This window comes from Podarcis liolepis, assembly GCF_965112155.1.
Source record: "Podarcis liolepis genome assembly, chromosome: 6".
NCBI classification, from domain to species: Eukaryota; Metazoa; Chordata; class Lepidosauria; order Squamata; family Lacertidae; genus Podarcis; species Podarcis liolepis.
Window position 1 is genome coordinate 34,984,121 of NC_139559.1, and position 25,362 is coordinate 35,009,482.

A 25,362-nucleotide genomic window follows, 5' to 3' on the forward strand; every position below is an offset into this window, starting at 1 on the left:
ACAAACAGGACTGTTGGTCTTACCTGAAATGTATTTTTCCTTTGAGTGATAAGGTGTTCTCTGGTGGAATATGAGTTCCCTCTAATGCTCAGAGGCAGAATTACAGCTTGTTTAAGAAGATTCTGCTCACATCCAAATAGTTTATGGCTGTCCAATCTGCTACAGCCCACACGAACCACAAAAATATAAAAACAAACAAGGAAAACATACAGGAAAAACACTGTTCAGATGGGGTCTAGATGCTTCATTTTGAAGTGCCAGAGAGCAGGTTCTCTCTCGGCAACCCACTGTTTCTTCACTACAGTGTTGTCATACGTAAAAGCACATGGTGAAAAGGAAACTACAGAGAGAAGTGCCGAATAGCAAGGCAAGGGACCCGAAGTTTGAGTCTGGCATCGATTAAGATTAAGAGGCTGGCATCCAAAATGAATGATGTCCACTGTGGCTTCCTTCAATGGTACTCCCTTCTCTACATTGCTGGTCCGCCACAGACAGAAACTTACGTCACTGAAACTGGCACCTGTCCACACAGGAAAAAGATAGTTGTTTCCTTATATTCGTAGCCAAGAGCAATCTTTCAAGCTGGAAAGAATCACCTGCATGTGACTCTTTGGAAAACCTAGAACAAGACCGAAGTGACAGAATAAAATGGCTGGTATTGGTTGCAAATATCTGTAAGAGTGTCAGTCATCTCTGTGGATTGAACCTGGATTCAACTAAAATGTCCTTTACTACCTTCTCGCCAAAACGTTTTCGTCCCACACAGGGTTCCATGGAGAGGTTCAGATGAGAAGCTTGATCCACATTCCAATGCCGCAGCCACAAGGTGCATCTCATTACCACACCAACCACCAAAGTCCAGGACAAAAAAATGTGTAGAATCCACTTAGTTGTCCGCTATAAGTACACCTTCAGCAGAGTCTTACAGAGTCACACTGGATCCTGTTGAGAATTGTCCAATAATTCTGTACAGCCACAGAGAAGCATGAGAAAATACAGGTGCAGCACAAGCACAGTTGATGCACTGGGATCACATTCCTTCCTGAGACCAAAGTCCAATTTGTGCATGTGAGAGTCTTCAAACTGGGCATCCCACACAAACTAAAGCAATCATAGTTCCAATGGCTGGGAGCTTTAGCTGATGCATTTAAGTCTGATCCATCGTGGAAACTCATTGGCATACCAGACCAGTTCTTAGTATAGTCCTCTCTTTTTTCCAGAGTTTCGAATTTCATTTAAAGGGGAAAAGGGACAGAACTGACATATGATTGAACACATGCAAATATGAGGAGTACTGAAAATAGATTGGTTCATTCATGTTCCATAAGTTGGAAATAAAAGAGGCAATTCCAAAACATTTTATTATTTCAAGGAAAAGAAAGTTCCAGAATATACACAACATTTACTGTTTGCAGCATCTAAGCCATGGAAAATACAGTTTCCTTCCACTGGAAGAGTTAATACTTCAGAATAAAGAACCGCTTAAGATTCAAACAGAAGTTTACAAAAATTGACAATGCATTATAGTACTTTTTCATTAACAAACACTAGTCTAATATTGGGACTAATCTTTGAAACAGTCCTTAGCCACTGTAGGGCTTGCACTTCACAATGGGTAACTTTATGACCGGCTATTCCAGCATCTTACTGGTTCTTCTTGAGATGCTCAGAACAACAGGACTTTTGAGACCAATTTGGGGCCTAGCACAAGCACCAATTCCAATCCTTCTGGGGGACAGCAGCGTATCCTTTTCAGATTTAGCAATTGATATCAAGGATGGGACACCTACGACCTCCCAGCAGCAGGTTCCCCATCCCTGGAAAAAAAAATGGTTATTTTTAACTAGCATCAGCCCCTCTTTACTTCTTCAACAATTTTCTGTGGACACTGCAGAAGTGAGGTACAGTGGTACCGTGGTTATCAAATTTAATCCATCCCAGAAGTCTGATCCAAAACCAAAGCGTTCCAAAACCAAGGCGTGCTTTTCCACAGAAAGTAATGCAACATGGATTAATCCGTTCCAGACAATTAAAAACAAAACAGCAATTTAACATGAATTTTACTATCTAATGAGACCATTGATCCATGAAATGAACACAATAGACCAGGCTGCAATCCCAGTATCAAAAACTGGCAGTGATCTGCCCATTGCCATTGGAGGGGGGAGTTTAAATGGAGGGGGAGGAAAAACACTCAAACTGGAGGGACGAGGAGCGCATGTGGGGAATGAGGTTACTAACTGGATGCGGGAGGGGGGAGTTTAAGGGGGGGTGGAATCTTAAAAAGGAAGCCCTGTTAAACAGGTAAATCTTAAAAAGGAAGCCCTGTTAAACAGTTGAATTATGAAGGAAAATCTTAAAAAGGAAGCCCTGTTAAACAGGTAAATCTTAAAAAGGAAGCCCTGTTAAACAGGTGAATTATGAAAGAAAATAATAAAAAGGAAGCCCTGTTAAACAGGTAAATTAAAAAGGGAAATCTTAAAAAGGAATCCCTGTTAAACAGGTGAATTATGAAGGAAAAGCAATAAAGTGTCTTGTAAACCAATAAATCTTTAATAAAAAATTTAAAAAAAAACAATCGTCAAGTGTCCTTTGTTTTAATAATAATAATAATAATTTTTATTTATACCCCGCCCTCCCCGGGCTCAGGGCAGCTAACACCAATAAAATCATAGTAAAAACATAATAGGGGAAAAGAAAGGGGGGAGCCAATTTAAAATACAGGTTAAAATACAATTTAAAATGCAGCCTCATTTTAAAGATAGGTAGCCGTGTTGGTCTGCCATAGTCAAAATAAAAAAATTCCTTCCAGTAGCACCTTAAAGACCAACTAAGTTAGTTCTTGGTATGAGCTTTCGTGTGCATGCACACTTCTTCAGATACACTGAAACAGAAGTTGCCAGATCCTTCTATATAGTGAGAAGGTGGGGAGGGGTATTACTCAGAAGGGTGGTGGGAATGGGAGATTGGCAGATAGCCGAGATGAGCCTGTTGACGACTCTTAGCGACTGCAATAGGTCTTACAGGAAAAGGCACCTTCTCACCCCTTGCCTTTTCCTGTAAGACCTATTGCAGTCGTTAAGAGTCGTCAACAGGCTCATCTCAGCTATCTGCCAATCTCCCATTCCCACCACCCTTCTGAGTAATACCCCTCCCCACCTTCTCACTATATAGAAGGAACTGGCAACTTCTGTTTCAGTGTATCTGAAGAAGTGTGCATGCACACGAAGGCTCATACCAAGAACTAACTTAGTTTGTCTCTAAGGGGCTACTGGAAGGAATTTTTTTATCCTCATTTTAAAGTAGCTGATAAATCTTAGCCTCTAGCCTTCCTACTTTCTGAAGGGCAAGCGTCATCATAAGGCAAATCATGGTTACGAATACCAGTCCTAGGAGTTTTCACAACAGGTAGAGTAGCCTGCATAATGCAAAGAAACGGCCTAGGAGAAGCAGCACATTGTTTGCTTTAATCTTTGGCCATCTGAAAGTAAATAGATCTATTCTCTTCCTCGCTTACAAGACAGTTTTGCTGAGATAAACAGTGCAGTTTACAACAAAGATGGCAACTCTTTCATATGCATTGTCCATGTTGCTCTTCCTTTCATAATATTCACAGTATCTGCCAGTGAAGTGTTGGGGGCATGCACAGAAGCTGCCCAGGATTCAAGTTCCTCCATTTTGACAGCAATGCCAGTCCAGTTTTTTACTTTCAGTAAGACCAATGAAAGGCACTGTTGGCTTACTGAGCTGTTTCCTGCTCTCATAGCTTTGGTTCATCTGATTGAAGACATTTACCGGTAATATGGTGTGATCCTTTGGGACTGTGGCATCAGCAATTTCTTCAACAAGTCTGTGCTCTTGTCTGGACCTGTGCATGCGAAGGCAGACTCCCTTCGAGCAAAGTCAGACAAATCCACCAGAATAATTACGGCAACAGGTACCTTCTCCTCATACCATTGTGATTATTACTTATATATTACTGAAGCCTTTTCCATTTGCCTTCTCTCTCTGGTGAAGCTGAGGTGACGAGAAGAAATGCAAGCCGGTTTATCCATAGGCTTGTTAAGATCCAGAGGTGTCATAGGTTTTCAGAGAAGAGGCAGGAATGGTGCCTATTAGAAGGAACTTCCTCAACCTCTGGTCCTTCACTCCAGTCATCAACGTCAAAACTCCTCTTCAAACACAGCATCCTCAATTTTCCAACTGCCTATAGGCAGAAAAGCTCTCACACTTCTTGTGTGCCTTTCCCTTGGGCCACTTGAATCCCATAGCTCAGCTGGTACAACAGCCGGAACTGCTGGAGCCAGAAGTGATACTGGAACAATAACTGGCTGAGGAGCTTGAGCAGACACTGCCAGGAGTGTGAGGAAAATGACTGCAGGTTGTTGCTAGGCACCCAACAGCTCTTTAGCAAAGTCACCCAACAAGGCTCCTTTAATCTGGAGCAGCATTTGAGGAGTCAACTGAAGCTGCACCCAAGTAAGATTACTGAAAGTGCTAGGCAAAGCCTGGAAGAGAGCTAAATTACAGGGCAAACTTGGATTAGAGGTCATGATAATGTTACAGAGAGCAGCTGTGAACAGGAGCCTTATGAGGCACAGAAATGGCCTGAGAGAGAGAAGCAGCAAAAAACCAACCCCAAAAATCCTCTTCAAAAGGTGCCACAAGTCGTGACTGGGCCAACATTACTTCTAGCCCCTCAGAAAGGGCCTCCTTATCTCCACTGACCTGAAGCAAGCTGTAGGAAAAATATCCAAACTCCCTCCAGCCTGCCTTTTTACTCCAAGCAGATCAGACTTCCTTAGACCTAATGGAGTTGGATTAATCTCAGCAGAGATTATCCCACAGTGCCATTGGATTCTGTTCCACAATGTGCCTTCAGCCACCTCCAAATCAGCAGAGCCATGATTTGTTAAAGCATGCTGGAACTTAAAAAGGAAACTGTCACCGCAAGAGGCTGGAAGAATATGATGCTTTTAGCTGCCCTAAAGACTTTGGCTTTAGATTTATGTAGGTTTTTGTCACTGCTCTCCCCCCCCCCCCGCCCCGCCCAAATGTGGCTGAAGTTTTCCTCAACTGCTGCAGCACACTGACTCAGAGCGAATGGGGATCATCTCCAGTGGGGGTGGGAAACAGGCTAAGCTTCTTTGCCTTATGGCCAATAGCTTTGCCAAACGGCTACTTAAAAATGGTGCACTGCTTTGGCACTGGCTGGAGCTCTGGGGAGAGGCAACAATGGCAGGGCGCCAGCATAAGAACCCAACAGCCACTAAAATGCTGAGAGGAAAAACTGGTCTGTTTAACTCCCAAGGGCCTGAAGTGGTAAGGAAATGGCCACTAAGGAGGAAAAAAAATGAAAGGGAGTTAAGTGACAAGGTGAAAAAATCAAATGTAGAAGTGATTGAAACAGTCATGGAAAGATGCAGGAAGGGGACTGCCAACCAGACCACACAGAAAAAGTCCCCTCCCCATAAAAAAACCCCAAAGCGAAGTTTCTTATTTGATATCAAACTCACAAGAACTTCCTTTCCCCTTTCATTGAAGATGTGCCAATTTAGTTTTAGAATTCTTTTGTTCCAGCATGGGGGTAGTGGGTTCTGCGAAAATAACCACAAGCTGAATGGAAATCGCTTCCAAAACACAAGCCTGAGCAAATATGAATAGCCGAGTGTGAACCCCAACTGCCTCAGAGTGAAGGCAGGAGAAAGCCGCGTAAGGTGAGTGGATGTGTGCAAAATCCTTTGAATAAGCTGCGATTCTGCCTTTGAAGGCTAGAGGGAGCTTTCGCCCCACCTGAGAACATGTTCACTCAAAGAAAAAAAATCGCCATTAGTTTTTAGCAAAATACAAGTATTCCTGGAAGCAGATATCACTTTGGTTTTTCTAGTAGGATATAAAATGGGATTAGAGTACCAAAATAATATATACTGAAATCTAATTATTTCATATCATCTAAGCTTTTACGAATACATCACAACAAAATGAAACAATGCAGTTGTAACAAGTATTCTTGCTATGAATGGGGGCAGGGGAGAAAGAGTGAGGAAAAGGGAAGAGGAATCGACTTGGGACTCAACGTAGCCATATGAAATCTTGCACTTGCACTTCATTTATAGCTAAGGATTTAAAAACCACTCTGCATTCAGATAATGTGAGTGGTGTAGAAAAACAGAGTATCCATAATAGAACATTATAAAAACTGAGAAGAATTTAAAACAACTTTATTTTAGCTAAATAGGTTAGCCCATTTATTAGGGCCAAACCTTTAATGTAGGTAGACCAATTTCCATGCTTTCTTGTCTTGTCTTTGGTATTGGAAGGCAGGACTCTGCCACCCAACTTTGAGTAATTTCTGGTTCCCAACTTTAATCTAGAACAAACCAGTAATTGTATTCGGGGTAATTTACTGACATTTTAAGGGCTCTCCTTACGTTTACCTGTGTGAGAACTCCGGACTGGATCTGTAATGGCTGAGCTGCTGGTGCCTGTGGCACAATTGGAACAGTGTTGTCCATCCTAACAGGGAAGCCAGAATGCTTTGTGGTTGCCTGAAGACCAGCTGTAGGAAATAACGAAAAGAGAACAGTTAATATACTGCTTTTAATTACCTGAACACTTTTCAGAGCCCACTTACCAACAAACGAAACAAAGACAAAACAAATAATTACTGACACCGAGAAATGCCTAAGTCTATCTACACACTTGGTGCAGCAGACCAGCTGTACAGTCTAAGCAGTATTTTTCTGGAATACCACCTATTCAAAAACACCTTCCTTTGTGGCGGTGGATTGCCACAAACCCATTTAGTGATTTTGCTCTTAACATTCAGGTCACAATGGCATTTGGATATTGGGATGCCAGCTGTTGACCGAGAGGCATCTGTATTGTTAAAATAAGGATTTTCCAGCTCCATGAGAAGCTTCATCCCAGGCTGCAGCTACTGCAATCTGGAAACTGGTCATCTACTGCTTGGCTACTGGCAATATCTTTGTATTTTCCAACTTTTCTGAAAGTGTTTTTTTAGAGGCCAATATGGAGTAATGCTCAAATAAGATATAGGTGTATCTATAGATAATGAAGCTACAGCTCTCTTTGGGGTGTACAATGTGTGGCAATGCATTTTGAAATAGATTTCAAAACATGGGGAATCGACAACAAAGCACTATTGCTCTACAAAATAGAACTGTAATTCCATACATACTACTGATGAAGCCAACTTAGGCAAGAGGTTGGTTCTATCAGCAGGCTACTGCAGTTGAGCTCACTCAATACCTTGTCTGCTATATAAAGGTCTGTAATGGAGACTCGTGTGCCTACTTCAGTAAAAGTAGCTGTACATCCATAAGCGCCCTGTGCAATACTCATGAAGGAAACGGGGGACCACCCTGCCCACGACTTCTGTGAAAAGGGCACAATATCTGCACCCTCCCTGGACTTGCTCAGTAAGAAATGTGTGATATAAATTGAATACATAATAATCCCCCAAATCCAACTCTATATGAAACAATAAATCCAAGTTTGTCTGCAGCAACCCTCAAATCATCTTGGATTCCTTCACTTAGCCTAGAATAAGCGTAAGCGAATCCATTGCTCAGCTGCACACTGTATCCTATTTTACTTATTTCAAAACTTTCGATTTTCAGAATTTGTATACTGAGCACCATGCTAGAGTTTTACTTTTAAAACATGAAAAGTGTCAAATTATACTTTAGCGGCATATATGTAATATATGTGCACCTTAGCTGTTAGCTTTAAAACTACTATGTATTATTTTTGTAAATAGTATGGAAAGACCCCAACACGCACACACACACACACACGCGCACACACACACACGCACACACACACTTACTTTGAAAAGCAGGAGGACACACAATGAAAGTTTGCTGAAATGGATCCGTTTGGGTGCAGATCTGAGTGGTTCCAGGCTGTAAGGAAACACTCTGCTGCGCCACACCAGTAACTGGTGCTGCAGATGATGGGTAGAGAGCCGACTGATAATTCAGCAGTGAAACATCTGAATTTGCCAGAGACAGAGTAGCAGCAGCTGTAGAATTTGAAGCCAACACACTAGCCTGGAAAACAGGAACATTCATCATTAGAACCAAAAGATGTCTTTTGCTCAAGCATTTGAAAATCATCCACAAAAACCAATACAAAAGAAACGCTTCAGGCTTTCCGCTCACTTTAACCCAACTTTCTGTCTCGCTGACATATTTTACAGACCAGCTGGTGAGCAGTATAATACTAAACAGCTAGTTAGCTACAATGGGAAAGGGTGAGGGATGAAGGCAGGTCACAGGAGAGCTGCTCTGAGAGGTCCAAGGCCATGGTGAGCTTTAAAGGTCAATGCCTGGAATTGGGTATGGAACTCATAAGGCAGCCACTGCATAGCGGTAGTTGCCGATTACATATAGCATTGATTTCAGATTAAATTCATGATTAATAATCTAGAATAACATCTAGATTAAGGTGAATCACTCCAGGAAATGACGGAAGCTGTTTTTATTGGTTTTCATTCCTCAAAACAATAATAAATAATAATAACAACAACAAAATAATAATAATAATAATAATAATAATAAACTAATTACCTGATGGTGCACAGTATTGAGCTGGTTGTTGAAACTCATGGTGAGGTTTGTGCTTGTGTTCGGTGCAACATGTGTTGTGAATGGGCTTTTTATCTGATTAACTGTGTCATACATATTAACTCTTCGCTTGCATATCTCCATGTTCTGAAAGCAGGATTTCACACTAAAAGGAAATGAGATGTCAAAGAGATTTGTGTGGCTGTGAAACTGTAGTTAATTACCAAGCATGTAAGGCTACGTGTGCTATGCTTCTGCACTTTATTTTAACATGCATCAATATAACCATGAGTGCCATCCTCTCTCCATCAAAATCCCACAGTTCAAACAGTAATGATCAGGGATTAGGAACCCGTGTTTATCCAGATGTTGCTGGACTCCAACTCCCATCAACCACATCCAGCATGGCAAATGGCCAGGGATAATCAGGAGTTGTAGTGCAACAACTTCTAGAAGGCCAGATGCTCCCGATCCTAACAGTATACTTTTGGGGTGGCTGCCAAGCACCCACTTTATATCTGGGATATAAAGATTCTGACTGTGAGAAATCAAAGGTATTGGTGGAATAAGTAGCTGCAACAACTTTTTTTTAAAGTAACTCCATTGAGGTAATAAATACACTTTGGGAATTCCTTTGATTAAATCAAGTTTGCTCTAATTTGAATTTATTTTGTGTTAAAGTGAACTTCTAGAAGTATTTCATATGCTTTCTTTTTTACTTGTCTCAACCTTGAGGGAGGGACAGGCTACAAGGGTGAATGAATAAATGAACGAACATTGTTTCAAACATCTGTCAGAAACTTACTGGTTGCTATGTGGGAAATCCAGTAGATGGTTCATTGTCACAAACTGATGGTTCAAAGTCTTCAGCGGAGTAATTCTCTTATCTGCATCAATTGTCAACATTTTCTTTAACAAATCAATGTACTCCCTTCGATCCGCCTTCTCTGCCAACATGTCTGTTCCCTCTAAATCTGTAGACATATTTACCTTGTAGGAGAAAAAAATTGGAACTTGATGTCTGTTGCATAAACCATTGATTTTATAGCAGGGAAATTACTAGATACACAATATACATTTATTCTAGGCTCTCAGAATGCAGAATCATTTCAACTTTAGACTCAGGATCTCATTCCTCCCTCTTCTGGTTTCTCTAATATATGGATGTTGGGGGGGGGGGACTCACACTGTTATATTACTTAAAAGAGCATGTTGAATAGAAGTGAAAATGAAATCTTACTCATGTTTACTCAGAAATAAGACCCCGTGAGTTCACTGGGGCTTACTCCCAAGAAGAGGGCACAGAATTGCAAACTTAATTCCTGAGGAAGGGAATATAATTGATTCCTATGTAGAGCAAGTGTAAAATATTACTGCTCTGGGTAATTATGCTTGTAGTATAAAAGGCATCATTATTTTTCTCAGCAGCTCACCTGCGCCATGTCATCCAAACAGTTGAAAATGTACTTCCGAGCTTCCTTTGATTTTATTCCCGTCTCTAATTCATGTTCCTCTGGAGTCTATCAAATAAAATACATGTTACAAGCAACTCTAACAGGGTTTTAGAGTTCAGTGCAATAAAAGCAAAGCTAGGTCAACAAGCAATCAGCCATTGACAAATGGAATGCCCTATGAAGCAGAAATGATAGGCCATCATAACCTTGCTACCTAAGCTTGTGAAAAATGACACTGTGCCAAATTAATGTTCTCATCTATATTCTCAAGGACAAATACAAGCCAACCTGAGCAAAGTATCAGATATTTTACAAGGCAGCCATAATGTGAGGCTTCAGATGTTTCTAAACAGTAGTTCAAACTCTGAAAGGTGATTTTAAATCACTGGATGGCTTTACAGCAAAGGGGATTGCAAAAGTGATTTTTTGACAGTATAGCTTTTAGCAAAAAGAGGGTTTGTCACCGAAAATTTTTCTGAGAACTAATGTTAATGGCCTTAAATTTTCTAATAAGATGTTATTTTGCTGGTGACAAAGAGAACCTTCTGTGCGTGAATCTTTGTAACTCTCTAAAAGTGCTCTCCTTTCCTATAACATTCAGCTGAACAAGTTGGTTGTTTTAAATTGTTTTTGACATTGTTTTGAAAGCTGTAACCCACCATAGGACCTTATGGCAAAGGGCAGACATTAATTAAATTAATACTTAAAAAATGAATGTAATTAAAATCAAGAATATTTTTTTTTAAGTCCAGCCAAATGGAAAAGACTCGCTCCTGCATACAAATTAGTCACACCAATAGGTAGCTCTCTTTATTGTAACTGTTTCACTGGATGTGCCCAGAGAAGAAATACATGTGCTCTGTAATTAAGTCTCACTGAATTTAATGGGGCTTCCTCGTAGGTAAATGGGGTTAGGTCTCCAACCAAATTTATCTTAACCTAGTGGTGAACATGCAATAACTAAAGGTTTTTCCTCTACACAAGCTGCAAATACTGCTCTTAGACAATAAATTGAATGTCTGAAAAAAAAATAAAAACCTTTAGTCTCCACAATGGGTATCCCAAGTTTGGATCTCTGTTAAAAAACCTGCTTGTTTTCGTTCCTGCACTCAGTAAGTACTCAGCTGGAAGTCCTTGCGTTTGTGAAATGTAACGAATCTGCAATGGAAAAAAGAAGTAATCTATGATAAAGGCAGAATGCTGTGTAAATACTTAAATGCATTTCCTTCCAGAGGAAGGAAAACATACAGTGGGATCTTTTCTTTTTTTTTAAACTGCCTCAGTCAATATTCACTTAACAGATTACTATGCTGAAGCAAATACATTTCTTTGCAAACCTTAGTTGTTTAATATATTTTACTGCATTATGCAGTTCCAACCATATCTTGCGTCAGATTCCCAATTTCTTGCTAGGCTTGAACTGATTTCTAGCCTGGACCTAGGAAACAATCATTTCCAGTGGATTCCAGTGTGGTGTCAATGAACTCTGATGGCTCCAGAACATCTTGTGCAAGCATCTCAGAGCCAGCGCACTGAGAAGGCCTTGCCCCACAAACAAGGCACAGAGCTTAAATGCTCTCATGTGCTTGGTAACCTGAGCAGATCTGGTGCTCCACCTTGCCTCCATTTAATTTGTGCAATTTTAAGCAGCTGCATATGATTAAAATCAATTGTACTGTATGTCCAAACTAGGGGTCATGGGTTGTTTCACTCCCAGCAAACCACGACCAAGGTTTGTTCATTGAAGACACAATTCAAATGTAACACTAAAGTATAAAATGTGATTTGTTTGTCCTGAAGAGAAGAATACAGCCCAGACCAATGGATTCATGGTAAACCACGAACAATTGTGTAATTGGAAATGGCAGTGAAAAATGTGTGTGCCTTAATCAGAAGGAACCACATGACCCCCATCTACCCACCCAAATGAACATTCAAAAGAGCTGAGGGAACAAAGTGCTCATTGAGCTGGTCCCACCAAGATGGCTAGGCCCAGGTATCTTGAACTGCAACTGTCTAAAAGTATGTCTGTAGTCAGCTTAAGCAGAGGTAGGAGGGAGCAGCACTGATTCAGGCAAAGCACAACATCAGTGAGTATGTCCCATCCTCCTTCATCAGCAGAGAGGTGTTGTCATGGCCAGGGCAGAAGTCAGAATGTCAGCATATTATGTTATCTACCAGTAACCTATCCATTCAAAAGAAGTTTATACAGTTGGGTGATTTATATAATCCTGTAATTTCTGGTCTTGGGTATTGGAACTGAATGGGGCAATGCAAAGCACTACAACTAACCAGTGCTCCTCGCATGTGTCCATCTGAAAACAGTAGGACTATTGATCTAATCCAGCTCTCATGAATTAGATGTTTATAATCCAATCACAAATGAATTTGCAGTGCAATCCTAACATTATTTCCTCAGAGGCAAGCCTCAATGAGTACAATGGCACTTATTCCTGATTGAAGCTGCTTAGGACTGCAGGCTTAAATACCATGAAATCAGCTTAGGGCACCTTTTTGTTTATAAGAGTGTGGCTAAATTTGGACAGGCATTATCAAGTGCTAAAGTGATATTAAATCCAGTTCCAAATATGAATTTAGATTTGAATGTAAACTATATAAATATCTACACAAACTTGCCTGATCATATTCTGATGCTCCTGGGTACAGGGGCCAACCAAGAAACAGCTCAGCTATCACACAGCCCAGTGACCACATATCAATAGCTTCACAAAATGGCAAACCAAGGATGATTTCAGGAGCTCTGAAAAACATGCAATAGTATATTTGATTACTAACAACTTCACAAATCCCATAAACTTGACTGAATTAAAAAGTTTAGATTGTCAAATATATAGCCAAGAGTCAAATATATAGCCAAGAATGAATGAGCAAAACTGATAGCAAAACCAATAATCAGTGCTATGGCATCTTAAAGACTTAAAACATTTAATGCAGCACCCCAGATAATGTATGGCATCTGGTAAAGTGTACTCTGTCCCACAAATACTTATACCATAATGACGTTCCTAAGCCTGTAAGGTACTGCAGTATTCAGTTGCTTTTACTGCAAAAGAGTATCATTGACCACCCTCTGAAATCTGTCAAAACTGATAAATTATCTCAAAGTAAATTTTTCTTCTTTAATAAATGGAACTAGCAATACACAGTTTCTATAATACCAGCACAATGCAGTCTTCTATTCAATGAGTTCAGCTCGGGTAGCCTAACATAGCCATAGGGGTTATAACAACTGTTGTCCCTCTGGTGACAGGGGGACTCTTTGATCCAGGGATGCTCTAGAGGTTTGAGGAACCCTCTGAAACAGGGTTTGAGGTGGCACAAGGTACTGCCGAGAGTTACTGCCAAATATCGCTTCAATCCCCATTCTGCTGACAGACTGTTCCTCTCGATCAAATAGATTTGATACAACCACACTTCCCAAACCTAAGCACTATATACTTCAAAGTAAAGCTTTTATGTCCGATGGTGTTAACTCTGTGGGCACAGAATCATGACTTTTCCACACAAACAACCTTTGGCTGTATGCACTCACATTTGGGATAACTCAAAGAATTAAATCCAATAGGAATAGCTCCTAAGTAATTACTGCTAAGGTATAAGATCAGCCTGTTGATGTTTTAAAGGCAATACAGTGAGAAAATGATCTGACAAATTTAGCACACAATTCACTACAACATTTAATTTCATACAGCATAAGTCCAACGAGTAAGACAAACTTGGCTACGTTGGAAAATAACAACTTCATTGCCAGATCTATAGGATTAAAGGTTTTATCCCCAAAATAGAACATGTCGAGAAATGTGGTCATAAACTTAAGCTGCCAGCTCCAAGTTTCTTTACCTTTAGGAAAACAGTGGTTATCCTATGTCACTTAGTGAGTTTTAAGGAGGAATTTGAATCTATGCCCAAATTCATTATCCAGTGAGCCATACACTGACCACACAAAAATGACAAGAGATCCCAGTGTTGGGTTGAAACACTACCCTAACACACCCACCCAAGCATTGTAGGTATTAATCATCTTACAAGCTAGTCATATTCTCCCAGCAAACACAGGAAAATCAACAAAGTCACCAACTCAACCATGTGTGATATCAAGATGGACAGCAGTTGCCATTGAACTATTTGTGTCAATCACCAAACCAAGTAGTAGATCAAATTCCCCTCCTTGTTCTAAATATATTTTGTTTAGATAACCAGCTGCATATTGTTATTTTCAGAGGCTTAAAAAAGGAATGACGTGTTTATACATGAAAGGTGCTGGGAGGAAGTAGATCACAATCCTTGTCTTCGCAGTACATTTGAACATGGGGTTATGGATTATTGGGACTGAAAATCAGTCCTTTATTCTTATCTTACTAATGATGACTTGTTGGGAACAACCAACTCACAATACTGTTGGATCAGTCCATCAACATCTGATGGATAATTTAGAAGGATTGGGTCCAGCATCACTTTCGCTGAGCATGTATGCCAGTAGCCATACTCGGCAGAGTTACATCTCAACACAGCTCCTTCCTGGGAAGTGTCTTAGGGGTTGAAGGTACACACAGTAGACAATAAACACTCATGGATGCCATAAAGATTCACTAAAGTGTATAAGTTTACTTGACAGGCATAAAAGCATATTGGTAGCAAACATATATACAGGCATTCACCACTGCTGTGGTCAAGGCAGCGAAAGTGATGCCAGACCCAATACTTCTAAAACATTCAACAGAGGTTGATGGATTGATCCAACAAATATCTGGTTCAGAAATAACATCAATCCAGACATCATGGCTTTCTTTTCCCAAAAGCCAGGAAGAGAAATGCAGGCATGATTTCACTTGTGCACAGCAAGCCATGGTTTATGCTTATGACAACATGACTACTGGGTACCCATTTGAATATCACAGCTGCCTGACAAGTCTGATACAAACACCTGAGCTTCCCAACACTGCAACACAGATACCACAATTTTAACACCAAGTGTGGCTTACAAGTGCCAACAGCTATATGCCAGGTTGAACTCAAATCTAGGCACATCCAGAGTGATCTCAAACCCTTAAAATGTTTTAAGTGCTTATTCATGTGGCAAGGATGACTACCATTGGAGAAATATTAATTCCCCTTGGGGGGTTTGTGTGGGCTTTTGAATTCTGGCTATGTTATTCAATCTACTGCATTTTACATCCCAAATTCTAGAAGCATAGAAGTTCTTTTTCTAAATGTCAAATTATGACATTTTTCCCCCCTTGGCATCTGCAGTCTGCTTGAAGCAGTCAGCCTTCTGAGTTCTCACTCAACTTTAGCAACCCAGTTATTTGCAAAATATTTGTAAATATCTTTCAAGTTGAAAACCCAAATGGAAAAGAAACAGGAAAGGATAAATGGGAAGCAGACAGAAAGCAGATAGGCATGATTTCAGAAGACAATTTACCTATCAAGTGCCACAGGATGAATGCCATGCAAAAAAAACCCCTATTGTTTAAATAAATGAAATGTGTACTTACCTATAATAGCGTGATTGCAAGTAAGTGGAACACACAGCTTTCGACACATGACTTGCAGAGCCGAAGTCTATGACCTTCACCCTATATGGCTGGCGTACAGGATCAACCAGCATGATGTTCTCAGGCTTCAGGTCAGCATGTATTAGACCCAGGCTTTTCAGTTTCATCAAGGCAGTGGCCACCTGCTGCAAAATTGGCCGAATGTATTTCAGAGGCAGGGGGCTAAACTTATTTTGTTTTAAGAAGTCGTACAAGTTTTGTTCCAGCATCTCAAACACCAGGCATGTGTGGTTTTTATGTTGAAAACACTCATAAGAGCGGACAAAGTTGTATTCATCAGCATTCTCACTACTCAGCCGGGACAGGATACTCACTTCGATCTGCCCCTGCCTGGCATAGGAAGGGTGGTTTTTCAGGATTTTGATAGCTACAATCTCCTTGGTGCTCCGCTTCCAGCATTTTGCCACCTGCCCAAAGGTCCCTCGGCCCAAGAACTCCAGGACTTCATAGCTGTTTGTCATGGAACAAAGGATTTCATGCTGGACTAGCTGGTAATCCCCTTCGCCACTGGAACTACTGCTTTTCGTTGTTACAGTGGTGGTAGTGGCCGCAGCACCCACCGCAGGTCTGTTTTGCAGCATGAGAGGTGGATGTTCCTCTATAATTTGCACGCTACCGTTGCTGTCAACTTCCTCACTTTTCCTTTTTAATCCACATTTTTGGTACGGTTCCAGCAAAGCAATGTTAGCCCTGTGTGTTAGGGCCTGGCTGCTTTGGAACGACGTTGTTCCACCACTGCCTGTGCTGTCGGCTGCTGTGACCACAATGTGCTCAACTGAAGGAGCAGGGAGATGGAGGCTCTGGTCATAAGCAGGGATGCTGAAGTTTGCTACCTGGTGAGAGGAGCTGGCTGGCCCTTGAGCACCTGGGAGGTTTTTGCTGTGACTGTAATACTCGTCACCGTTACTCGGTCCTGAAACATCCCAGCTAGAGGGCTCCACTTTCAGTTTCTTGGCACTGCAGAAGGCACTCGAAGATACTGATGGGGGGGAGAATACTTGAAGCTGAGAGGCCATACCTGAAGAGTAAACAAAGAGCTAATTAATGAATAAGCAATAAATATATCACACAACAAGAAATCACACTTGGGAAAAAGAGCCAGATTCACAGCTCTCTTTTTACCCACTAAGTAATAATGGCGAGTGTGTGACCTCACCAAATGTTTCCCAAAGGTAACAAGGGAAATGGCTCTTTCCATAGATTGCCTACAGCTACACACAAACTGCCACATCAGCAGCCAAACAATATGACATTCTTGGTCACCCTGGCCAGCAGGTATTTATACATAGGGGGATCAGGAACAAAGAACAACAATTAAAAAAAAATGGGGGGGTACAACTTTCCTGTAAGTGGTCAAATGCGTAGTTACAAGGAAAACTGCTGAAATGTTACTTTAAGTCAGGTGTAGGAAACATGTGAGTTAGTAAAATGGCTTTAAGTAGATGTGCTGGTTAAAGTATTGTGGGGTTAACATTTTCATCAATTTGCTGTTTTATAGGTTCTATCATTTCCTTTATGCTCTACTACATACAACATGTGTAATCCACCTGACCACGACCAAACAAGTTGTCCATCCTACCTCTACCGAAATACAAACCACCTACAATTAAGGACAGAAGTCACTATGTCATCCTAATAATTACTCCCAAAGGATACTCCCCAACCTCACTCCTAGAAGCAAGTCATCCCTAAGGATACTTCCCAGATCCACAGCTTGACTGTGCTGAAAGTATTTTTTTAAAAAAACCAACCAACTGGCTTTTAGTTCATTTCAAAGGTGCCTTGAGAACATGGAAGAAAAAAATTTTTTTTTAAGTACAACTTAATGAAAACTAACACTGACTAGAAAACACTAACAAGCAGAAGGGAATATGCCTGACTTCACCATCAGTATTGCAAAAGGGACACCAACACTGCCTTCAATTAAGCAATGTCAGGATCAGATGCTACTCATGACTGGTGCTGATGAGCTGATGTTTTTTACTGTAGCTTTACTGTTTATATTTTGCTAAATTTCAGTGCTGTGGTTCTGTGTGATAAAAAGAAATATACATTAAAGTATTAGAAGTAAACACTAGCAATTTCATTATGGAAGGTTAAAGGTAAAGTCGCGGACGACTTTGGGGTTTCACGCTCATCTTGGTCTATAGGCCAAGGGAGCCGGCGTTTGTCCGCAGACAGCTTCCGGCTCATGTGGCCAGCATGACTAAGCCGCTTCTGGCAAACCAGAGCAGCACACGGAAACACCGTTTACCTTCCCGCCAGAGCGGCACCTATTTATCTACTTTTACTTTGGCGTGCTTTCGAGCTGCTAGGTGGGCAGAAGCTGTGACAGAGCAACGGGAGCTCACCCCGTTGCGGGGATTCGAACCGCCGACCTTCCGATCAGCAAGCCCTAGGCTCAGTGGTTTAGACCACAGCGCCACCCGTGTCCGGTATGGAAGGTTACCTTCAGATAAAAACATAAATGGTTTATGTCTCAAGTGTCACAGAGAAAAGGCGGCAGGCTCCAACTGGCCCTTCAAAGTCCAGTCCAAATATTTGCTTGTTGTCAGGCCTATTTAGGGGGACAGATTTTAATCTGCAATGCCTTACAAAACAGGTTATGGACCAGCTACCAGCAGCCCAAATAGCATGGCCAATAGCTGGAGGTGAGGGGAATTATAGTTCAAATGATTAGTTCAAAACATTCAGAGGGTAACCTTTTCATCATTTGCTTTTACAGTGAAAGGAAAGTAAGGCTCAACAAAGGAGACTGGCAAACACTCTCTCCAACCTGCAGAGCCTGGATTTTAGAAACACGTGTTTTTAAAGACTAACAGAGCATTTGCCAACAGCTATTCAAGTCACGTTTCCTGCAAGACCTTAGTAGTAGTGTAACACCAGACCACAGCCAATTCACACATGTTTCTTTTGACTTTGACTAAAGTTTAGATGCTTTCATAACTGTTCTCATGTTGCAAACTAGTTTCTCCATTTTGAAACAGTAGCTCATTCACAGAAGTGTTGACACTTTTGTGCCAGCTAAAACTGAAAAGTTTGCTAGGAGTAGAAACAATGCCAATGAAGCAACTTATTCCATCAATACAATTTGACATTGTCCATAGAGGACAATGACAAGCTTCTGCTTGTGTCATCATTCATAATGGCCCATGTAAGCCATTATGAATCAGCCACTGACCTGATTCACACAACACAAAGCACATTAACAAGCAAACATGCAGGTTCCCAAAGACAAGACTGGTTCCTTTGCTCCTCTTCTGAGCCTGATACTGTGGTTTGGCTTAGCCATTATGTCAAAATGCAGGCTTGCCGTTTTATTTCAATCCAGGCAAACCATGGGCCATAGTTAATGTTTATAGTTAATATTTATTCTATGGCTTACTACTCATGGTTTGTCTGGGGAGATAAACAGCAAGCCTAGGTTTGGACATAATGCTAAGCCAAACTATGGTTTAGCTCAGAGCAGTGCAGCAACAGCATTAGAGAAGCAAAGGAGCCATGTTCTTCTCTCTGAGAATTCACATGTTTGCTCTTTCATATTAAGCCATTGTTTGGCTTACTGCTACAAGTAGTCTGGGACGGTCAAAAGAGCAGCTCTGAAAAAAGTGTATCAATTTACTTAGTAGGGAGTTCTATGTAGGATTTTGGGTATGTCACTACATGCAGCTATGAAGACTGCCAAATTAACTCATTGTTGCCAGCAGTGATGAGACACTATCCAGAGGAAGTTACACACACTTGAACAACCAATTTAAAGTATGCTTTGGTCTCTTCTAGACTGCACATATAGAATTCAAGTATGTCTCATCAGACATGTGGATTACCCCAACATGAAAACAGGGTGTTCCTTAAAATCTTTTGTGATGTGCTGGAAGACCAAGACAGTCAGAAAACAAGAAAACATGACACAGGACAAAAGCCTGAGCCAAAGCAGCCATTTCAAAACCCTGCATCAGATTGCCAACTGAAGTGACACACACATTACACAATATAAAGCTACCAATTCCTGGAAATAACAACTATCCTAAGTACTGGCAGCCTAATGTTCAACTGGCTATTCTATTATCAATTTGAGCATTTAATGCAGGATGGCAAATGTGACCTAACAGGCATTACTGAAACCTGGTGGGATGAGAATCATGACTGGAATGTAAAAATTGACGGGTTTAACCTATTCAAAAGGAACAAACCAAACAGGTAGGGAAGAGGAAGAGCATTACATGTAAAGCATGTATACACTTTTTAACAAATCCATGACATGGAGAATTGAAGGCCTATTGAGAGTACATGAATAAAAATTGTAGGAGGAGAACAAAAGTGACCTGACTGCAGGTGTCTCCTATAAACCTTCAAGCCAGAGTTGATGGTGCCTTCCTACAGCAGATTACCAAACATTCAAAAAGGAGAGTTCTAGTAGTCATGGGAGACTTCAACTACCCTGATATATGCTGAAACTCTAACTCTGCCAAGAATGTATGGTTCAACAAATTCCACCACCGGCAATTTCATTTCCCAGAAGATGGAAGAAGCAACATCGCTTTGACCTCTTTCTCACCAACAGGGAGGAACTGATTGACAAAGTGGAAGTACTGGGAGGAAGTGATCATGTCCTCTCATGTTTCATTATACAGAGGCAAGGGAAAGCTGAGTGTAGTTGGACATGCACTCTGGGATTTCTGAAGGCTGATTTCAAAAAGCTTAATGAACTACGGGGAGAGATCCCATGATCAGAAATTCTAAAAGAGAAGGGAGTCCAAGATGGATGGGGGTTACTTAAAGTAGGAGGCATCTAGTATGGCAGCATAAGATCTTATGGATATTTAAGAACAGCATGTATTAGAAATGGAAGAAAGGAGAAATAATGAAGGAAGAGTATACAGTTGCAGGGAGAAGTCAGGTGGGCCAAACCTCAGAATGAGCTCAGGCTTGCAAGAAAAATACAAGGTTTCTTTGGCTATGTTTGAAGCAGAGAAAGAACAAAAAAGTAGTAGTCCGCTTCATGGAGTAGTGCTATGGGTGATAGAGAGAAGGTGGAACTGTTTAACACCTACTTTGTCTTGTCTTCACCCAAAAGGAAAGCAGTACCCAACCTGGTGATAAAATAAACGATGCAAGGAGAGACTGCAGCCGAAGATAGGAAAGAACACCTAGCTACTTTAAATGAATTCAAACCTTCAGGGCCTTGGAGAACCTGTGAGGTTCCTACAGTCTGGGGGCAGGTAAATGTCCCCACCTTTAAAAAGCAGAGGAAAGAAGACCCAGGTGATCAGCTTAACAGTGATACCAGGAAGTAATAGTACCACTGTATTCTACCTTGGTCAGACCACACCTGGAATCCTGTGTCCAGTTCTCAGAACAATTCAAGAAGGATATTGACAAGCTGGGCCGTGTGCAGAGGAGGGCAACTAAATTGTATTTCTTCCAGATACAGAGAACAGTAGTATGTTTAGTTTTTCTGAGATCAGCTAATCCATTTGTTCTCTTCCCCGCCCCCCAATTATGCTTTATCCACTCACTGCAAGCATCTTCCATATCTTACTGTAATTAAGCCAGGTTGTAGCAAAAGTGACTGCTCTGATCTCTAAACCAAGATAGCAATGTCTTGTACACACTACTTATTAAAGGGCAGATTAAAGGAACAACATGAATGTTTTCTCTGTGATTTTGGCAAAGACTCAAGTGTTTTCAAGAGCTAAAATCCTTTCCAACAGTTTATTCCAACTCTGTCAGGAGCATGTTGCATGTAAAAACCAGTAGTTAAGAAGGCATGAGTTTGGCTCCAAGAGATGGCCCTTCAACTTCTCACTCCCAGACAACATCTGTCCCCAAGGATAAATGCTGTACTAAAAACATCATATTAAGTTTCAAAGAACAACCACAACACAAGTTTCAATTTCAGTAAAACACTTTTATCAGTATCCAGGAAACTGTTTTAACTCCCACCCCATTTTGTATGTAAGCTAGGTCAGATGCCACATCGGCAATGTTCATGTTTTATAAAGTTGATCTTAATGCAAAATGCTATCAGTAAAAATGAGCACATTTTTGCTGCCACCAATTCTTCAGCCATGTCAACAAGTTCACACTAGCCACTCATCTAGTTCTAAAAAAAATATTAGGGTGTGATCTCCACAGTGGCAGGTTCTGCATATCAGGGTGTTGTGACCTAGATAGCTTTAGAGGTGGGACTGCACTAATACAGTGGTACCTCAGGTTACATACGCTTCAGGTTACAGACTCCACTAACCCAGAAATATTACCTCGGGTTAAGAACTTTGCTTCAGAATGAACAGAAATCGTGCAGCGGCGGCGCAGCGGCAGCAGCAGGAGGCCCCATTAGCTAAAGTGGTGCTTCAGGTTAAAAACAGTTTCAGATTAAGAACAGACCTCCAGAACGAATTAAGTTCTTAACCCGAGGTACCACTGTATAGCAGATTTCTATACAGATCTCTTCACTTGCTACATCAACACACATCCAGAGCTTACGAAGATACCACAGTCCTAGACTACATACATATTTGGTTCTGAAGAGGGCATTTAGCTTTTGTTCATAAGCAGGAAGTAAAATTAAAGCTATATTCTGCTTCAAGCAATGTAGTACAATACTTGCTTTAAGATGTTAATATAAAGCATGTTATCCCTCATGCACTTTGTGGGGTCTGAGGAACAAACTAAGGCCAGTTTTTTCTACAGTTGATAATATCAGGCTTTGGCTTTAGTCTAGCTACAGAATTTTGCTATGTATACCTGTACCCATCTAGGAACACTGAAATAGGTTATCTGGCTACCCTCTGAATACAGCACTAAATACCTGCTTTGACTCCAAGCATAATCATTCTGTGATGTATTTAATAACAGCATTTGCAACAACAAAATGCCACAATGCATGCAAAGCATTTGAGTTTATCAAAACCACCAGCTGTAAACCAGGAGTTCACTTGTTCAGCTAGTAAAATGTCAAGTATTCTCATAGTGAAAACTTTTGCTATGGGAATAGAATCACAATACCACAGAGTGGAATTCACATGAGCACATATTACTGAAGAATGACTTACGCTTTGGTTTTTCTACTTGTTAAAATACTAACATTTTTGCTAAAGGTTCTAGTTCAGTTCAACAGAACCGCCTAGCAATCCCCCTGCAGCTCTTCCTCACAAAAATCTCCAAGTAGGGCTAGAGTCTCTAGACCATCCCATCCGAAACTCTGGAGAGCTGGTGCCTGCCAGTGTAGACAACATTAGCGCTAAATGGACCAGTGATCTGACTCATTCTAAAGCAGCTTTTTATGTCCCCATAATCCACACCCAAGCGTCCTGTTTGAAGGATTCCAGCAAAGACAAGAAATGAAGACCATCTCAGAGCCTGTGCTGGACTATGGACTATCCACTCTCCACAACAGGGTCATTCTGCTACAGGGCAGGGTGAGGAGCAGCAGAAGACTTTTTAATATGTTGATTTTCTTTAGAACGTTTTCTTAAAGTGTGCTTTAATATTTGCATAATAAATGTGCTTTAATATTTCTGATAAGCCACCCCACCTTGGAAGGATATATATCTTGAGAGGGACGATAAAAACGATCGTAATAATTAAATGAATAAGCACAAGTACAGGAAAGCTGACGATGGCGGTAGAATATGCCTCTGGAGTAAGTTCTTAAAAGGGACTTATATCAATGAACTGTAGTTTAAACTTGGCAGAGGCGGAAGGCGGGGGGGAGAATATGAAAATACCCTGCCCACTCACTAACCGGAGGCCCCAGCGACGGGCGTAATGGGAAAGGATTACACAGCGCCCCACTCGCTGGACATTTTTTTTACAGTGGGGAGGGAAGCCTCGTGGATTAACAGGTTGTTACGGAGCGGGGGCCGCATAAGCAAGAGAAATACAGGAACCCGAGACTCGCCCCTCGACGGGCGACTCCCCCACCTCCCAAGAGCTACGCGATCTGACTGGCAACGCTCGGCCTCCGCCTCCCCAGCCAGGCCTCAGCGGCCCTCGAGTGCGATGATGGCGGCCTCTGAACCCGAGAAGCGACCTGCCCACAGCCCACGACAGAGCGCCGTCCCCGCCCGCTGCATCCCACACCGAGGCCTCCCCGCGAGGGGCCGCCCGGGCACTTACTCGCCGCCGTTGGGGGTGTCTCAGCCACGGGCCGGGCCGGGAGCTGCCTGCCGGTGCCGGGGGACGAGCGGGCGCATCCTAGCCCCGGGACACGGGGCCGGCCCGGGCAAGGGGGAGCGCGGCCGCCGCGGCCTTCTCGAGGCGGCCGGCACAGGGGCAGCCCCCGGGCCTCTCGGATGCCGCTGACGCCAGGCTTCGACCCCCGTCGCCCGCCCGCCAGCGAGCCAGCGAGCCCGGCCCGGCCCCCGCTGCTCTTCCAGCCGCCGCGCCCTCTGGGCCCCTCCGCTCAGCCCAGCTGCTCCCGCTCCGTTCCGCGCCCCTCTCTCGACTGAGTCAGGCGGAGCCAGCCGAGCGCAGCACGCCAGCTAACGCCTCACGCTCCGAGCGCCGAGGCGGAAGCAGCCGAGCGCCGAGGCGGGGATGCGAACAGCCGCTTTCTTTTTTCCCCTCCCCCCGCTCTCCACGTGATCAGCGGCGGTTGAGCCGCGCCGAGGAATCGAGGCTCGCCGTCGTGACGGGAGACATTTTCTCTGATTGCCGCGGCCGCGATAAGTTACAAAAAACGCAAATCATAAGCACGCAGCCCCTCCCCAGGCACCCGGATCCATCTTATTTGGGAAGGAGGGGGTGGGGGAGAGAGAGATACAACCCTGGACAATCAGAGCCCAGATGTACTAGGTGCGTTTCCAATGGAAACTGCAAACCCCGCTGCCCTTGAAAGGAGCGCCTCCATGTTAAGTGCGCCAAGGCACAGGCCGAGAACATGGAGGGTTGGCTTCCCCGAGCCTAAACCCAGGAGACGGGCCCTGGTGGCGGGACCTGCCACCCGTGACGCAGCTGAGCATGGCCTGAGAGATCAGCCGGGGCACCTTGTTCGGGAGCGATATTCGCCGGCCACGGGGAGAGCCGCTTTGGGGCGCGCAGGCACGGGCAGAGCGCCGTCCTCTTCCGCGGCTGCTTCGCCTGCAGCATCCTAAAGGAAAGGCTCCCCTTTGTGGCTTCACGCGCCACGTGGCTCCCCCGCCACAGCTCGACCCCGGCAAGCTGCGCAGCGCCGCACTTACCTCTCTTCCATTTCGACGTGGTTATCACCCCGCTATATTCAGTTCCTCGGGCGCGCCTTTTAGTTGCCATCTTCAGGCGGGTGAAGATCAGCTGAGCCCAAGTTCCCAAGTTTCTCGCCTCTGGATCGGCACAGGTCCTCTCTCTCTGATCAAGCCCAACCGATCCGCCGAAGTCCTAGACAACGACTGAAAGGGATAGGAATCCACTCCGAACTTGCCTTCAGGATGATTCTAGAGTTCTTTGCGCTTCCAAACGGCCAACGAAGTATTTTTACCGGTCCTGAGAGCAACCGCAACCGGTGCTGGAAGAAACACCAGGCCATTTCTGGAGAAGGCGAGCCAGCCTTTATATAGTCGACTCTGGTCTCACCTGGCCAGAACAATACAATTCAAATGTAAATCACATCACGTTTTAGCGCCTTTGTGAATAAAGTTTTAAGTGCTTCACGCTTAGTCCTACGGTCTAATCAACATTAACGGTAGATCGGCCTTTTGAGGGGCAAATCTAATCAGCAAGAGTAGTTGCCAAGAGGGATAACGGAATATAGTAATA

The 25,362-nt window shown here is 42.7% G+C and overlaps 1 protein-coding gene across 10 annotated transcripts in view; it reads right to left on the bottom strand.

The window, feature by feature from the left end:
* Window positions 1-25,010, bottom strand: part of HIPK1 (homeodomain interacting protein kinase 1) — a 39,989-nt gene extending 14,979 nt beyond the window's left edge. For 4 of the 10 annotated variants that reach the window (XM_083509928.1, XM_083509927.1, XM_083509922.1 and 1 more), the window contains exons 1-9: window positions 24,615-24,771; window positions 15,562-16,639; window positions 12,683-12,806; window positions 11,084-11,203; window positions 10,025-10,111; window positions 9,397-9,581; window positions 8,595-8,757; window positions 7,853-8,075; window positions 6,438-6,559 (exon numbers count right to left, since the gene is read on the bottom strand). In XM_083509928.1, the coding sequence (XP_083366054.1) occupies window positions 6,438-6,559; window positions 7,853-8,075; window positions 8,595-8,757; window positions 9,397-9,581; window positions 10,025-10,111; window positions 11,084-11,203; window positions 12,683-12,806; window positions 15,562-16,639; window positions 24,615-24,717 (2,205 nt within the window). In that variant the 5' untranslated portion in view covers window positions 24,718-24,771. Of the gene's footprint in view, window positions 1-6,437; window positions 6,560-7,852; window positions 8,076-8,594; window positions 8,758-9,396; window positions 9,582-10,024; window positions 10,112-11,083; window positions 11,204-12,682; window positions 12,807-15,561; window positions 16,640-23,745; window positions 23,962-24,014; window positions 24,070-24,614; window positions 24,772-24,809 lie in introns of those variants that run through there. The other 6 variants (XM_083509929.1, XM_083509924.1, XM_083509923.1 and 3 more) reach the window with 3 other exon arrangements.
* Window positions 25,011-25,362: the final 352 nt, after the last annotated feature.